The sequence below is a fragment of the Idiotropiscis lumnitzeri genome, chromosome 4, assembly GCF_059441095.1.
Source record: "Idiotropiscis lumnitzeri isolate Australia: NSW breed Sydney's pygmy pipehorse chromosome 4, RoL_Ilum_1.0, whole genome shotgun sequence".
In the NCBI taxonomy this organism is placed as follows: domain Eukaryota; kingdom Metazoa; phylum Chordata; class Actinopteri; order Syngnathiformes; family Syngnathidae; genus Idiotropiscis; species Idiotropiscis lumnitzeri.
The window spans coordinates 4,912,620-4,931,152 of NC_142394.1; the positions used below are offsets into that span (position 1 = coordinate 4,912,620).

An 18,533-nucleotide genomic window follows, 5' to 3' on the forward strand; every position below is an offset into this window, starting at 1 on the left:
TGGGGTTCTATTACAGAATAAAGTTGACCAAATCAGTTTTTAAAATGTTGATTTTGATTTTGAAGGCACTTTCTTACAACTTTTCTTCATCAAATATACTCACAGCTATTCCACATTGGTCCCAGCCCAGCCCAGGCCAGTGCTCTTTTCAGCTCTCATTGCTGTCGAAGAAGAGGACGAGTGGATGTATGGAAGAGGAGTTGAAGAGCAGCTGAAGAGCAGACATTATATGATTATATAGACTCTCCACTCTTCTTCTTTGCTCTGTGTGTGAGTGAAGCGAATTTGAAGTTTAACTGATGGTAATGTTATGTAGATTTTAACCAACAGAGGCTCCTTCACTCCCACGCTAAGAATATACTACAGCCATTTTGCAAACAGCACCTGTAACAAACACACACATACACACACAAAATAATCGCTGTGACATACAATAGTTTAAATTAAATTTTAGGGTTTCAAATCCTCACGGATAATAAAGAATATTGTGTCATACTCTTTTTTAAGCAAAGGAAAGACAGCTTTAGTAAAAAAATAAAAATAAAAAAAAATAGTTAAAAAAGGTCCCGACCTGGGGCTTGCGTATTGTTTTCACTCAATTCAATTTCTAATTAACCACAAAGTCAAATAATTTTATGCTCGACTTTGCATCATATTGGAATACTAATGGAGAATACACATGCAGGTTGAAGGCCCTGACGCTCTCTTTGAAGGTCCTCTTTGCATTTCTTTGAGAAAAATATAATTACATTTTGTGAGAACTTCAATTATTCCAAACAACATTATCTAATGATTGGTTGAATTTACTGTCACAACAATACCACACAATGTCACTTTGTTTACACCGGCGTCCCTCACATTCATTTAAATATCTCCACGATCCACAATCCCAACCGCTGCCGCTGTTTTTATGTTTTACCTCTTTGAATGTGTAACAATAAAATGGAACATCCAATAACCAGACATTTGGAATTAACTGTGACTGAGTCTTGGTGTGAGACTGTTACCAAATCAGGGAGTTAAAGATACAGCTCTGGTGCACCTTTGACAGCAATATCATTAATATGCACATTGAATGTTGTGATAATTGTTTTTTAAAGACAAGATTGAATTAATCTAGAAATGGAAACAACTAAAAAAACAATGCCAATTTCAAAATTTGATTTGGAAAAAAAATGACAAATCTGTGTAAAAGCATTTCATGCAGACATAAGGAACCCAAACGAGCAAAACTTTAGCCTCAAACATGCACTTCAATTTTCCTTGTCAGGGCAAAATAAATCAACATTTAGGTTCCAAATTTGCGATGAAAACAATCATGTCAGCAGCGTCATGATGAGGTTAGTTTGTATTTGGGGGTGCACTCTTCAAACACAATGTCACTATCCTCGACGTCACGCGCTGATTAGAATTATCGATTCTTACAGTCTTCAAGACGCACTCGTGTGCGTCTGCGTGTGTGTGTGTGCGCGCGCCTGGGTGTGTGTGTGTTTGAGTGTGGGGTGTAAGGTATTATTATTATTATTAAATGTAGTATTTTTAGACGGTGCCTCTTACCAAAACACACATGTACCGTACACATATTTTGTTATTGCCTTCCAGTGCTCATTAGCATAAAAAATTAATAATTCACATAATTAGCAGATACAATCTTTTAATTTAGTCCTGAGCTGGTTGATGGAATAAACCGAAGTTCATGTGCACTGAAATATTTCTCGTTCAACGCATTAACGCACATGGATTTGACTCAAAGAATCGAGGGGGGTCAATGTTGCATGGGGAAAGTTTGCAGAGGTCATGACACTCGGTGACAGGGGGCACCCTGAGGCCCATTGCTGTCTCAATAGCAGTCTAACCCTGATTAATCTTGTAGCCGTGACTAGAAAATTGCACCAAATAAAAATGATAAATACATAAATCCCTGAATACAGAGCACTATTGCAATTTAGAATTTTTAGTTTATAATAATTCTGGCAACACAACATCATCAATCATGTAGGAAACCGTGATGGAGAATATATTTCAAATTACAAACGTTGTGTGGGAGAATTGCATGCTGAAAAATAATTCAACAACATGTCTTTTCCCCTCAATATAAACGGACCACTCCAAATCCAACACTATAGCAAGTTCTGTTTAGAACACACAAATTTTGCGCCATTATGTGTCATTCGTTTGAAATGTTGTAGTTGTGTCAGTACCGCATGCGTATATTTTTTATTCAATAAATAATTGCGTCGGTATAAGTTACCACAAACGTCACTTAAAACCGCAAAACAAACAAACAGCAAACGCTAAACCAACTATTAATTCTGAAAAAGACAAAATGAGAGAAATTATGAGTCATTAGCTTGTCTTATTGAGCAGTAATGTGCACCTTGGTAGGAGAGAGGCAGTCAGTGTAGCAGGGCTGTCTCGGGTTATCTGTGAATGGGCTCTTTATTGGAGGCGCGGAGCGGGGATTTGCCTTTTATTCGCCTCACTATGGAAACGAGCTCGGCGGCAGAAAAATGTTGATGGGAATAAAAGGAATCAGCACGCGGAGCGTTTCTAGAGAAGCATCTGTTACACTTAGAAACTTAGACTATCGAGAGCAATACAACCCCCCTCTCAAAACAGCACTCTTGTCCACTCTAAGCGCACCAAATACGTCCTTTAAAATCACGGAGGCAGGTGCTATACGATTTATAAAACATATTGATGTGTAAAACACATATTTTTGCTTTATAATAGGCCTAAATACCGGAGTAAGGCACTCGCGCTTTTATTTTGGCTTGGCATTAAATAAATAATAAATGGCACTAAATTCACATTCGTAGTTGTTTATTTAATTTTATAGTAGATGTTACATACATCTCCAACTCAATAGATGTGAAAAAATTGTATTTTAAAATAAATAAACAAAAACTCAAATTATCTCACCAATTACCGACTCAATTTCTCACGCTCCACTAAACAATTACACCGAGTCAAAAATAAAGATATAAATAAATACATATGTTAAAGATTTAATTGAAATAAACTCTACAATTCAATGTACAAGTAGTATTTTTTTCTTATTCCAGTTGAGTTATAACGCATCTTACTCAGCGCCTTCGAACAGACTCAGTCATCATCATCAGTCCCTCCAGGCAAGTCTCTGGTCACCGAGGCCGGTGGATGTCCAGCGGTCCTGTCAACCCATCCTGCCCGCCGTTCGCTCACCTGCTGCGGCCTCCTGCTAGTCTCCTCCACGGCTCGGCGCTCTTTAATGACTTTCTGCTGGCTGCAGCCTTCTTTTTATTTCTCCTAAATGTATGAAAATGTATGCAAATTTAAATCAAGCTTAACCTGGGAGCCCCGGCAATATATTTAATGGAATTGCAAAGCAATAAGGATGCTGGCACACATTCTTCAAATGGAAATTAGTGAGCAGCAAAGTATAGCTTTGTGTAGAAATATCTTGCTGAGTTCTAACGAGGATGTTATGAGTTGAGAATAACTCGCATCAGATCACGCGTTATCGTGCGTTTTATGTTAGGATTGATTCCTCCCACAGTAGCAACAGAACTGGGTGTTTGGGGGCTTTTTCCCCCCTTTTCGGGCATTTTGACTGCTTTTGAATTATTATAAAGATGTGTTGTATCACATTCCTCCAAAAGAACCGTGAGCTGCTCCGTGCGCTTAAGATCTTGAGACGTGCCATATTTGAAAAGTCCCGAGGAAGTGTTTACTGAAAGTTAATGATTATCAACTAGAAGAGGACCAGGTTTGATTGCATCCTTCTAAATTAAGTGTCGGCACGTCTGACGAATGCCATTGGAGCTTAAATCTCCTCAGCAAGCGCTCAAGGGTGACATGAGCAGCATTAAACTCGTGCGTAAAGCAGTTGGAAACTTCGATTAATAAACAGGAACTGCGCTCCACGCGCACATTGTCCCACAAACAGACTCAGTGGACCAGCACTCGGACTCACTTCCGGTTCGACGGCCCTTAACCCTTTCCGCTGTGCGGTTCTGCACGCGGAGGCGGAGGTTGTGGTGTGTGTGGTGCGCCGTCATTGGTGGAGAGGTGTCGTCGCCGGCGCTTCCTCGGGCTGTGAGTGGCGCGTCTTGCCGTCCGTCAAGTTGGTCAACGCCTGACTGGTGCCGACACTCCAGAGAGAGGGAAATGTCAGAGGCTGAGCTGAACCACACTTTAGTATCGCCAGTGGGGTTCAGCAGCCAGCATGGCCACAGCTGCCTCCAGCCCCTACACTTTGCTCGGCTCAAGTCCCATGATTCACCCGGACAGCCAAGCCATGCAGCCTGCGAGCCCCTACAGAGGACACCAGAAACTCTTGCACGGTGACTACCTGCAGAACGTCCAGAGTAACGGGCACCCCCTCGGGCACCAGTGGGCGAACAATCTGTCGGATAGCAGCCCGTGGTCGGCCTCCATGGAGCAGCAGGACGTCAAACCGGGCAGAGAAGACCTGCAGCTCGGCATCATCCATCACCGCTCGCCGCACGTCGCTCATCACTCCCCGCACCACAACAACCATGGCAACCACCCGGCGGCGTGGGGGACTCCGGTGTCCCACAACTCCTCCATCAGCAGCGGGCAGCAGATCAACATCTACTCCCAGACGGGCTTCACCGTCAACGGCATGCTGGAGCACGGCGGACTAACCCCTCCGCCCAACCCGCAGGGCCAAGGCATGCACCCGGGCCTCAGGGACACGCTCAGCCCCGAGCACAGCGACCTGGGTGGGCACCACTGCCACGACCACTCCGACGAGGAGACGCCGACGTCGGACGAGCTGGAGCACTTTGCCAAGCAGTTCAAGCAGCGGAGGATCAAGCTAGGTTTCACGCAGGCCGACGTGGGATTGGCTCTGGGCACACTCTACGGTAACGTCTTTTCCCAAACGACCATCTGCAGGTTCGAGGCTCTACAGTTGAGCTTTAAAAACATGTGCAAACTCAAGCCGCTGCTGAACAAGTGGTTGGAGGAAGCAGACTCGTCCACGGGCAGCTCGAGCAGTATAGACAAGATTGCAGCTCAGGGGAGGAAAAGGAAGAAGAGGACATCCATCGAAGTCAGCGTTAAGGGGGTCCTCGAGACGCACTTTCTCAAGTGCCCCAAACCCTCCGCGCAGGAAATCACGTCCCTGGCGGACACGCTGCAGCTGGAGAAGGAGGTGGTCCGCGTGTGGTTCTGCAACCGGAGGCAGAAAGAGAAGCGCATGACGCCGCCCGGGGAGCCGCCGCCGCAGCACGAGACGCCCTATTCCCACGGCGGCAGTGCTGGGGACGCGTCCTCGTGCCACGACCTCTGACCGCTGCACTGCTCCGGGAGGGATCAGCCCTAAACCGGACTCTGGCGGTGCGGGTCCCACCGGTAGAGACTCCTCCAAATTCACCGGAGATACCCGCTCAGCCTTGGCCTCTTTCGAAGCGCCACGAGGGCATTATTCGACCATTTCACGGCACTCCCTGGAGCCGGTCAAAATGTTTGGATATAAATACAAAAATGTGCCTATAATCTACCAGCGCCTTTATTTTTTTGTCACCATAATCCAACAAATGGACTGCTGTTTTTGTTTTCCAGTTTTCTTCCTCTTTTTGTTGTGGTGGAATGAATGACACAAATGTTTCTTATTTTCGAAACGGATTTGATATATCAGTGTTTGGGCACCGCGTGTAATTTTACCGTCCACTCGAGCTCACAATCCTCCCATGTCATTATTTTTGTAACATACTCGTAGAACATCTGTGATTGCTGTTATTATTTTTGCATAAGCAAATAGGTCTTCAGTCCACTGGTATGTACTACCAACACAATAGCACTTGAAGTCTTGTTTTTGTCCCTCCGCTGTGGCCTGTAGTTTACCTGGCCATTCACAAAAACAGTTATTTATAAATGTATTTTGTTGATTTCATTCATCTTCGACCATTTAAACTGTGTAGACTCTGAAAAAGAGCCCTGAATAGAAGAAAATGGGTTTGACGCTATACACCTGCCTATAATTTTATTGTACGTTCACTATCCAAATTTTATAATATTAAATACTTCTGTTATTTGGTTTATCCCGCAAGTATTTTTTCGAATAGTGTACAGTTTTATATATTACCCCTCTGAGGTCATTAATTTAAACAAATGCTCTTTGTTATTCCTGCACTTAATTAGCAATGTAAAAAAAAATATTTTCAGTATAAGATTGAACTGTTTCGGCGGTTTTATTCCAAATTTCGATGACAGCTCAAGTAATTATTTATTTTCAGTATAAAGCTTGTATTATGTTTTGAAATAAACTATGTATGTTGTAATAAACAATTTCTGCTACAATTGTTCACAGTCCAAAAATAATTAAAGTTCAGCAATAATATATTATTATTATTATTATTATTATTACTATTATTATTATTATTATTATTATTTCATTCTTACATTATGCATCCCTAATTAAACCCTTCAAACATTATTGACTCAGGTAAATCAATCCACACTAACCAACTAAATAAAAATCCAAGCGTAATTGATGTTTTTTTTTTTTTTTTTTTTTTAAGTACATCAACAGCAGCGTCCCTTGGCTTGTCATGTCCATATTGCCCCCCTCCCCGCGTATGTTTTGGTCTCCCGAACAGCTGAAAAATATCCAAGTGGCTCGCTCGCTGCAAAAAAAAAACAAAAAAAAAAAACGCATTCTGCATGCAGTTCCTCTGAAATGTTATTGTCAGGGCCCTCTGCCCTCTTGATCAGACATGCGTGATGTATCGCCTGGGCCTGTGGGCCTGACAGTGCGCGCGTACACACGCGTTGACACGCGCACAACCACGCACAGACACGGGCGCGCACACGCTGAAGCAGATGAATCTCATTTCAAAGACTACAGCTCCGTATAATTGGCAACGCAAAATCAAAATAGAGCTATATTCCTAAAAAAAACTGTGAAGCTAGAAAATAAATTAGGGATGGTTTTGAAATAAGTAAATGCAGCACTGTTTAAATGATTCAAAAATAGAGCTGGAGAGGGAGCGTGAAGGAGGGGAAAGTGGGGGGGAGGGTGCTAGGCCTTGCCTTGAAAACAGAGAGCCTGACTGGAATACTAATGTGTCTTGAATTTATGCATCTCCTCAGTCTGCGGCTCTGGGAGGGGGTTGGGGGGAAGAGAGGGTGAAGAGGGAGTGAGGATGGAGGTAAAAGGGGGTGCATATGACAATATGGAAAGGAAAAAAGTCAAACGAAATAGCCGACTGGATGAAATCATCCAACCGTTTTGGTTGCACGTGATAAGTGTTGAAGTATCGGATATAAAAGCAGAGCAAGCAAAAGAACAGAAAATAGAAAAGTTACATTTAACTCACAGATTGGAACACTTTGCTACTTTGGAGGCCTAAAATATCTGAATTCTGAGAGGAACCACATATTTTCAAAGATTAACTGATACTTAAATAACTGACTAGTGCAACAATGATTGACTCTTGAAACAGTCAAGGGTGAAAAAGAAACAGGGGCAAGTTCGAATTTATATATATATATATATATGTATATATATATATATATATATATATATATATATATATATATATATATATATATATATATATATATATATACTGATTGTTGACGACTGTGGGTGAGTGAGGCTCTGAATTGGATCCTGAGTCAGAAAGGAGTTTTGGGTTCATGATTATATTGAATGACTCACTGCTTCATTATTTGTCGTCACGTCACTTCAGAACAGACCTGTTTGGTTTGCTTTTAAGGTTGTAGGATTTGTACGTCTCAGTTAAAGGTTACAATGCAATGCAAGCGGTCAGACACATAAGAGTAATTTCAACTGAAATTGTTGGAGCCAGCTTTATTAAATAATTGCAATAAATTAGATTCAACTTGATGGAGGGGAAACTTTATTACTTTATTAGAATATATTTGCCATTAGACATGTATATCTAATTATATATATATATATATATATATATATAGATATAGATATTGATATAAGCATTGTATTTTAGGTATTTGCCCTCCTCTCAAATGAAAAAATCTTACTCCATTATTTGGCTGTGTTTTGGATTAAAGAAGAAAATAGAGGCTCTAAATCAGTGCAAAGTGTTGTGCACTCACATAAATCTTTAAGATCATCAAATAATTGAAACTGTCAAACAAACCCAAGTTAACAAATGTGGTTTTTAAATACTGATTTAGTTTTTTAAGGAAACAAATATTTAAAGCTAAAAGAAATAGAAAATAAGAAGTGGTTGGGTCACCCTCAACAGCAACAACTGGAATCTCGCATTTTCTATAACTTGGAACATGTCTTTCACATCTCTGTCGAGATTTGTTGGCCCACTCTTCCTTGCCGAATTGATTTAATTCATCAGAAGTGGAGTGTTTTCAGGTGTGAACGGCCTTTTTAAAGGGTTAGTCACCTAAAAATGTGCGTTACAAAAATATGTTCTGTGAGCCCCCCCAGTCTATTCATGCAGAGGCAATTTTAGGGTCTATTGGGGCACCAAGCAGAATTCAACTGAAAACCTGTGTTTGTCATCATTATAAGAAATTAACAAAAATGTGTAATCAGCGGATCCGTCACCAGAACTAGAAATGCATAGGGGGACCCAATTATGATTACCACCCTAAAACTGTGTGTATATGTAGGGTTCTTGGACTACATAGGAATGATTTCTGGCCTCAGAAAGCACCTCTCACAATTCCCAATGTTGCTCGATGCACTGAAAACATAGTTGTGTCATAATGTGGTGGAACATAAAATAGTTGAGATAGCAGGATGCTTCATGTATTTTTTGCAAAGTGAGCAAAATGTGCACAACACTTTGCAATGATTTAGAGCCTCTATTTTCTTTTTTAATCCAAAACAGCCAAATAATGGAGTATGACCTTTTGACGCAAAAATGTGTTGCACACGCTTTTCCCGTGAAGTTTCAGTCATTGATCCCGCCCTCGAATATTTGTATTTGCTCGTAGCTTCACGTCCAACATGAAATGAGGATTGTGATTTGCTGGCCTTAGTGTTGCATTCAATGACAAACATAACAATGACATATCTCGACTATATACATAAAGCAACAGCCTCAAAACAGGTTTGTTAAATTGCACCAAAAATTGGTTATATTTGACCAATCTACTCGGTAGTTATGTGTCCGACCAATCCTTTAGTCAAAACAACCAATGTAGAATTGTGGTGTTTTCAACCAATCTAAAATGATAATAGGGCCACTGGATAAAAATTGGTCATTTTTACCAAAATATTAGTTAATTTTCCACAAAAAGAAGAAAAAAAAAGAAAAGAAAGCCAATCACAGGATACACATAGATTAAGAGCCATCCACACCTAGGAACAATTTAGAGTGTTCAATTAATTTACCATGGATGTTTGTGGGAGGGAAACCAACACAGGAAGGTCAGAGCCTGGATTAAAAAACACAACCGCTCAACTGTTTGCCAGACATTCTAACCAGTTGGCCAAAATGTCGCTTTATATCAACCAACAATATAGTACATGCTTCCTAAGTCTGTACCACACAATGCACATGAATATACCCAAACGGTTGGGCTAGTGAAGCATACTCTCTGTAAACAATTTTATTGTATTTTTTTTTTTTTTGGGCCCAACCAATCAAACCATCCAAATTGGTTAAATTGTGACCAGATTATTGGTTAAATAAGATTTATAGTTATTTTTATCTTATCTGTTTTTAGAGTGTACAATGACAACAAACTCTTTAAAGCCTTATAGCAAATATGACCAACAAAAAAGGTGCAGTGTAAGTGGTCAAGAAAGGGATATGCATTTCATACACACACAAAAACACACGCTCACACACGCACACGCAGGCACACACTACAAAATTAATTTGCGTCTGTAATAGGTTGTTGCAGATTAGATCCCTATCAATCAAACAAGACCGCGCCATATTTTTCTTTATCTTTTTAGAGTCTGAGTGATAAATAACTCACCAGTAGTATTTCTTAATGCAAAATAGCTACTATGATGAAATAAAATAAAAAAATACTTAAAAAAAAAAAGAGTTCATTAGTTTTTAGAGATTGGTGCCTCAAGTGGAGGGAACGGCTCCAAATGCCTCACCCCTGGTGACTGGTGTGGTGAAATGTAAATGTCTTTATTTCACGTTAAAACCCACTACCACATTCACTGCTGGTAAGTACTTCAATAAGTGAGCACAATACAGAAAATACAGGGGGGTTAAAGTGTCAATTAACTTAAAAAATACTCATGGCTGGAATTTGAAAATCAAACTAGAATCGTAAAACAGCTGGAAATTATAAAGAAAAAAAGATGATCCTCTTGATTACTTTGAACGATTTGCAGGTTAATAAATGGAGTGCAGTAGCTATAGTGTCGTGATACTCTCACCTGACTTGCGTGTGAGCAGCGTGGGATCGGTTCTTGCTCAGAGACGGTTTATATGTATGCCCTGCGACTAACTGGCGACCAGTTCATGGTGCAGTCGGCCTCTCGCCTGAAGTCAGCTGGGATAGGCTTTAGAACCATCTTGTGACCCTGTACAGAATAAGCATTGTTGAAAAGGACACATAAATGGTGTGCACGTTCAAAAACACAATCGCCACTATAGTGTAATAAGCTGGCACCATTGGTCTGGGCCTCGAGCAACTGCCAGCCTTTCCAGATGACAACAATCGTTAGCAGTCCAAAACAGGATGTCGTGTCTCGTCCGACCAGAATCCGGAGAAACAAATACTTGTAAATTATTCCCAGCTATGTGATGGTAATGTATCAACCAGCAGTGGAGGAATATAGTCACTATTTTTGGTTGCATTTGTAGCGGAAGAGGTTTGATGCAAATTTACAACAATCTGTGTCACACTTAAACTTACTTAGATGGAAACATGTAAATTATCCAATGACCTGTACGTGCTGATTTGCTCAAAGAGACAACAAGTGCCAGGATAAAGTGGGTGTGAGCAAGCCAGCGAGAGAGAAACAGAGAGAGACGACGTGCGTTTTTGGAGTGGTGTTGCTAAGCAAGGTTGTAGCAGGAAGAGGAACTATAGCTCCGTAATGGATGATGTGGCTTGTCCTTAAAAACATTCATTTGTAAACACTTTTATAGATCGGCGTTTGTTCATATCTACAAATGTTTGGAAGTTGAATATTTGTAAATTGAAGATATATATATATATATCACAGTGAGTTTCTGCCGAGCAACAAACCCAGAAGTGTGACGTCATTCAAAGGCAAGTAGGGCAGAGCTCCAAATTAAAATGTATTAAGCCAGTCAGAAATTCACAAAGCGAAATTGCAAACGTATTTGAAGGGATCCAGGTATTTGAAGAGTTGGCGGAAGAGTAGCATATTGGAATTATGTTCGTCGGACCATACATGTACGGGCCAGATGCACAGGAGACTGAAAATATTATGTGGCTGTCAAATCAGCCTACGGTCGGACGACACACACATGCAGGACATTTTGGCAGAACATTGGACATTGAGTAGGGACTATACTCATTGAGACCGGACGAATGCTAAGATATATATTGGCTGAGCTATAAGCTTTGCATTATTGTTTTAAATTCAGTGTTCTGTTGTGCTGTAAATGACGCCGTGTGAGATTATTCTCACAGTACTGAGACCACGCGTTATAGTGGGTTGGTTTACTACATTGTCATTGATGAGGTATTTAAGGTATATATACACTCTTGCTGTTCAACTCTCTCCTTAACACCGGCCTACTCATTCTACTCGGCTCTACGTTCACACACTCAGTCCTCATTCAGCACATGCACACTCAGCACAGTTGTCAGTTATACACGCTGTCAAAATACACGGTACACACTACACGTTTTTCAAAATGGATTAGAATCACACTTACCTTGTTGCGAACGCTTTATCATAAGCAAGATATTTGAGAAAACAGAGATCTTCGAAGTGCTTGTGGCAAATAGCACTTGTCGACAATGGCTTGAAATTCCCTCTCTTTGCCACTCAAAGAGATGCTTCCCAGAATGCAAGTAATGCATTGCCACACAGTGCCGGGAAATTCACAGAATAACGCAACACCAAGGTCATTTGAGCAGCTCACCGGACAATCAACAATGCGCTACATTGGCGACTGGCGATTCGTCGTCCTGTTAATGACCTCATTCCTGAAGAATACCGAAGATTGTCGAACATTGTTGTTGTCAGGGATTTGCTCTGGGTCTATGAATCTAGGATGATTTTATTAAAAAACTAATGTTCTTAAAATAGATTAATTACTCAAAATATGGTTGGTCAAGTTTCCCTCACACTTGGTCTTTAAAGATTGACAACACTAATACATACATTCAGACACAAAAGCAGGGTTGCTGTTGACGGTACTTGTTGCTATATTGTTTTATTTATTTGAGGTGATGCTTTAGGCTGTTTCCCACTTGTTGCATGTGAATTATTGATCCATTTAGACAGGTCTCGTCCTTACAGGCAATGTGGTCTGTGAGGATAACAAGCACTATTTGCTCAATTAGAGAACACCAAGAAGAAGCAAGAGTGCAAGAATGTGCAACGCACATCGAAAATCAGTTTTAAATGGCACCAAATTGTTACCCGTATGTCTTTAAAAATCTTAATCACCCCGAATAGACAATTTGAGAGGAATGCACTGTTGCAACTCCAGTAAAATGAAGAGGTGTCTCCCCCCTTTTTTTAATTATTTCCTGCACCTTCTTGGATCAGAGCCAGCTCTTTACAAGGAAATCCCCCAGTAACCTTTTATTTTTCCAACCGCCACTTAAACATTTCTAATCACAATCATTTTGGAAAACAATAATGTTAAACTAGCCTCTGTGGTCTTTTTGTTCTTACACTTTAAAGTCTGAACAAATTCGATGAAACTTGATACATGATACCTGGAATGTGTTTAATTCAGGCTATTGATCCACACTGTTTAAGTAATAAGATATATCCCTGCAATGTGTCACTGAGGTTTGCCCTTGTTTACAAAGCAACATCATTAAAGGGCAACGACACATGGACATTGTACAAAATAGAGGTGCAAATGCAACGCAATAAGTAGTTGGTATTCCCATTCATGGGTAGTCAGAAATATGTGGAAGAATGTGGGAATTTTGTCATTTTATTCAGAACAACAGTAGAAGGAGCTATCATTTTATCTATCCATCCATCCATTCATTATCTGCCGCTTAGCTGGACCCAGGTCTCGGCGGCAGCAGCTTCAGCAGGCAAACCAAGACTTCTCTCTCCCCAGACACATCTCGCTCTTCCGGAGAGATCCCGAGGCGTTCCCAGGCCAGCTGGGAGACATAGTCTCTCCAGCATGTCCTGGGTTGTCCCTCTGAGGCCTCCTGCCAATGGGAACACCTCACCAGGGAGACATCTGGCTCCTTTCAACGTGAAGGAGCAACGGATCGCTTCTGAGTCCCTCTTGGATGACCAAGCTTCTCACCCAATCTCTAAGGGAGGGCTTGGAAACCCTATGGAGGAAACTCATTTCGGACACTTGTATCCGGGATCTTGTTCTTCGGTCACGGCCCAAAGCTCGTAACCATAGGTGAAGGTGAAGAATGTAGATCACCAGGTAGATTGAGAGCTTCGCCTTTTGGCTCAGCTCCTTTTTCACCACGGCAGACCGATACAGGGTCCGCATCACAGCAGACGCTGCACCAATCGGCCGGTAGTTCTCCGGCCACATCCCACCAAGATATTTGAAGTTCTCCACTTGGACAGTATCTCATTCCTGACCAGGAGAGGGAACTCCACCCTTTTTCCGACTGAAGGTCTCAGATTTGGAGGGACTGATTTTCATCCCAACCGCTTCGCATTCGGCTCCAAACCACTCTACTGAGAGTTGAATATTGCAGCTTGAAGATACCCAATAGTACCACATCATCTACAAAAAGCAGAGATGCAATACTGAGACAACAAAACCGGACGCCCTCAACACCTTGGTTACACATGTACCTCAGCTAAACAGAAATTCTGTCCATCGACGTTATGAACAGAATCGGTGACAAAAGGCAGCCTCGGAGAAATCCAACCCTCAGTGGAAACTAATCCGATTTGGCAATGTGGACCAAACTCTGACACCGTTCTTACTGGGATCGAACTGACCATATAAGGGCATCTGATACCCCTCCAGACCATTTGTGGTACATGGTCAAAGGCCTTCTCCAATTCCACAACTAACATTTAGACTGGTTTAGCAAACTCGCATTCACCCTCGAGTATTGTACCAAGGTTGTAGAGCTGGTCCACTGTGTCACGGCCAGGATGAAAATCTGAAATTCAAATTCCTGTTGGACCATCCTCTCCAGCATCCCTGAACGGACCTTACCAGGGAGACTGAGGAGTGTGATCCCACTGTAGTTGGAACACACCTCCCTTCATAAAAACACCACCCCAGTCTGCCAGTCCAGAGGCACTGTCCATGCGATTTAGCAGAGATGTGTCAATTAGGACAACCCGCAACATCCAGAGCAATCCAGAGCTTTTCAATCACCTCTGTGAGTTCAATCCCAGAGATAAGAAAGCCCACCTCAGAGACCTCAGACTCTGATTGCTCAGAGGAAGGCATGTTGATGGGATTAAGGAGGTCTTGGAAGTATTCTATCCACCAAATCATAGCGTGCTGTGTTTGGAGACGTCGGAGGGTCAACCAGAATTTTTCAAAGCCGTCCGGAAGTTTTTCTCCGTGGCCCCCTCCGAGCTCCTACCATCCACAAGTTTTTGCCTCTGTGACCACCAAGGCTGCGTTCTACTTGGCCAGGCGGTACCCATCAGTTGCCTCTGGAGTTCCACAGACCAGAGAGGCCTGATACCCTCTGCCGGAGGTGGGATTTGAAATGCTTTGTGACAGGGGGATTCTGCCAGGCATTCCCAACAAACCTCCACAAAAGATTTGGGTCTGCTAGATTGAACCGGCATCTTCTCCACCATTGGCAACATCAGGTGTCGATTAGTTGACAGCTCCGCCCTTCCCTTCACCCAAATGCACCATACCATTCAGCCGAAAATCTGGTGACACAAGCACGAAATCAATTATCGAACTGCGGCCAAGGGTATACTGGTGCGAAGTGCACATATGGACACCCGTATGTTTGAACATGGTGCTAATTATGGACAATCCATGACAAGTACAGAAGTCCAGTCAGAGAACACCACTCAGTTTCTGATCAGGGGTCTGTTCCTCCAGATCCCGCCCCCACAGGTCTCACCATCATTGCTCACATAAGCATTGGAGTCACCCAGCAAAACAACGGAGTACCCAGAAGGAGCACTCTCCAGCACTATTTCCATGAACTCCAAAAAGGGTGGCTAATCTGAGCTGCTGTTTTGCGAATAAGCACAAACAAGAGTCAGGACCCGTCCTCCCACCTGAAAGAAGAGGGATGCTACCCTCTCGTTGACCAGAGTGAATCCCAATGTACAGGCACTAAACCGGGGGGCAATAAGAACGCCGACACCTGTTTTGCGTCTCGCACCCCAGGTAACTCCAGAGCGGTAACGTGTCCAACCCATCAATCCCTGGTTTAGCTAATTCATTAAAAATCATCTCACATATTACGGTTCAATAAAATTATATCAGTTGCTGATGGAGTAGTGGTACATTCGCCTGACTTGTGTACGTGGGTAGCGAGGGATCGGTTCCTGCTCAGTGATGATGTCTGTATCTGCCCTTCGACTGGCTGGCGACCAGTTCAGGGTGTAGTCTGCCTTTTCTCTGAAGTCAGATGAGATAGGCTCCAGCACCCCCGGTTGATGATAACAAACAATGACATTATTGAGTCCCAGTGAATCTGGATTTTAAAAAAGATCAACTTTATTCCGAGTTGAGTGCGTTGTTACCCTCTTCAGTTGTTTATTTTTATTCTGGTGAGCTAGCAAATTTTGTGACTTTTCAGTCACACCACAGCAGAGTGGCAATTAAGAGGTCTTATTTCAAAGCCTTCAGTCAAGCAGCATCTCTGCACTTAGAGGGGAGTTTTGGCCACTCCACTTACCCTAACAGCATGTCTAATGAATACACACGCAACACATACAGATAAGTAAGGGTAGGAAGGCCTGTTTATAGCTGGGGGAGAGTAAATCACAGTGTGTGATATCTTCATTTGAGACAAGAGGGCTGATCACTGCTTGTCCTGCTTGTTCCACATTAACTCATTATCACACACACACTCGCTCCATTAATTCTCTTGCTTTTATTAGCAGCAAGTGTAAATGCACCCGCATGCGCGCGCGCACACACACGCACACACGCACAAACACACATTCATACACTCACAGTGGACCAATGACAAGTACTGCCTCTACCTCATGTGACAGCTAATGGCTTCATTTTGAGCAGCGTGCTAATTGGCTGACTTTGGGGAGATTCTTGTTAATGAGGATAAATAGATTCACACCTGAATGAGGCGCTACCGAGCCACAACAGCACTGTGGGAAATGTGGTTGACGTATACAAATGTGGGCTACAACACTTGATCATGGAGACGAATTGACATACCCCTGTCCCTTTTTCTTTTTCTTTTTTCCTTCCTCCCACCCAGGACACAGTTATGTTTCCTTGCCAGGCAGACTTATTAGCAGAGTGCTTGATTAGCACCAGGAGGCCAAAACAAAGAGCAGCATGTCAAAGCAATTAGCCTCACTGTTTACCTCTCATCTCCCAGGCTGCAGATGCATTATACAAGGGAGAGAAAGGGGGGACATGGAGTCAACTCAGATGGCCACAGAGAGAAAGGACAACAGCTGGTCTACAGGCAAGTGTGTGTTCGTGTGTGCATGATGATTGGAGCATTTCCTCATGTCTCTATCCATCTGCTTTCCAGTCCGGATCCCAATCTTCTGCTGTCACACAAACACACAAAGCTGGTCAGACAAAAGCAGATCAGGAGAAAGCGGTCATTTACAGAGTTGAATATGGGGTTGTCAGGGATATTATTTAGGATTACCTCTCACACACACCACAGGGTTCCACAAAGTCGGCGTAAGGGGGTTTCACTATTTTAATTAAAATCATCAAATAATGCACATCAATAATCAAATTATGTAACATCCTACATTTGTTTTGTTTTAAGAAGTGTTTTTTATATTATGAACCCAGACTTTGGAGACACTCTGTACTAAGACGCTCATAGATAGACACTACCAATTCTCTTCACTCACGCACGTTCCTTAATAGGTAACACCTACAACAAATGTAACACTCTAACATACTAAGGACATTGTCTTTGTTTACACACACACACCATTAAATCACTGATTGTAAATTGATGGTTCAGTTAATTTACAATCAGTGTTTTTGTAGAGTGAGGGCACAGATGAATAAATTGAGGAAATAAAAAAGTAATCTGATGGAATAGATTATGAATTAATATATTTTTCTTATAGTGTGTAGGTACGAGCATTTCCGTGTGAGAGATTATCCTATGAATTTTGTCCCCGATGGCCCTATTAGTAGGAAGTTTCACACAGTCATGTACTGAACAGTGTCGCCACCTAGTGGCGTCTTTAACTCTGTGCGCCACTCGAGGAATCAATAGCAAATGGCAGACGTTCTGCTGTACTTATTGATTCCACTATTTTTCATAATGCTCATCCTTATTTGGTCACGTGAGAGCTCGAGCTAGACTTTGGACTTTAGACAGAGACTGGGTACACCCAAGGGCGCGTCAAATATTGTGTTAGGTTTAAGCCACAATTACGTCAACGTAATGTCAAATACTGCGTACAAAAATGTGTTTCGCGTGTACATACTGTGAAATATTGCTTACAAAAGCATGTTTTGTGCGTTCAAAAATGTGTTTCATGTGTGCAAAACCGTCGGCACGTACGCACAAAATAGTTTTTACGCTTGTGTCTTCGCTCCGCTATGTGTGCAATATGCAATTTCGTCCTTGCAATACCGGCGTGATATTAGTTCTGAATTTTAACACAGTTCGTTATTCTTATTGCTGTAGAAAAAAACTATTGTTTGTTTTTTCAATTATCTTTGTTTGGTCTGCGTTATTTTCCATCTGAAGCAATAATATGCTTCTAGAAAACTTTTTTCTACATGAGATGCCACCATGGTAGTTTTGTTCGCTATAGCGCCGCAACATTCCATTCTGTTGGTTTCTCTCAAACTCTTAATTACGATTGGACAGTAAACAGCCAATCAGAATTGGGCCTACTGTCTGATTCCTGATTTGTTAAAAATTTAGGACACAATTATCACGCATACGTCATAACCGTTTATCAGCGAAGATGCAAGTGTAGAAGTCAGGGTTGTGCTTCCATGTGAACAATTTTGTACACACAAAACATGCTTTTATACTCTCAGTGCCATCAAGGACATTATCGTCTGCGACGATTTCGCATGAACACCTCATCTACCTTACACTGGCGGTGGTCTCTTTGAATGTTCCGCGTTGTGCAGCTGCATGCGCTTTTAGCTGGGGCCCATTCAGAAGCCATGTCGGATAGCGAGCCTCAAGACAACTCCTGTTGTCGTCCTTTGGTGAAACGTTGGAAAACAACGTGAGGATATGCAGTGGAGAAAATGGATGGATCGATGAATAGACTGAAA

General features: G+C 42.1%; 1 protein-coding gene and 1 long non-coding RNA gene across 2 annotated transcripts; one reads left to right on the forward strand and one right to left on the reverse strand.

Annotated features, from left to right (window-relative positions):
- The first annotated feature begins 4,108 nt into the window (after positions 1-4,108).
- Positions 4,109-6,309, forward strand: LOC148337892 (POU domain, class 3, transcription factor 4-like). Its single transcript, XM_088293797.1, has one exon. The coding sequence runs from the start codon at positions 4,208-4,210 to the stop codon at positions 5,297-5,299; it is 1,092 nt and encodes a 363-aa protein (XP_088149923.1). The 5' UTR covers positions 4,109-4,207; the 3' UTR covers positions 5,300-6,309.
- Positions 6,310-16,502: 10,193 nt separating this feature from the next.
- Positions 16,503-18,471, reverse strand: LOC148337893 (uncharacterized). Its single transcript, XR_015842973.1, has 2 exons — positions 18,341-18,471; positions 16,503-16,813 (listed from the first exon to the last, which is right to left on the reverse strand). It is a non-coding gene; the product is annotated as an uncharacterized LOC148337893 (long non-coding RNA).
- Between the last annotated feature and the right edge of the window lie 62 nt (positions 18,472-18,533).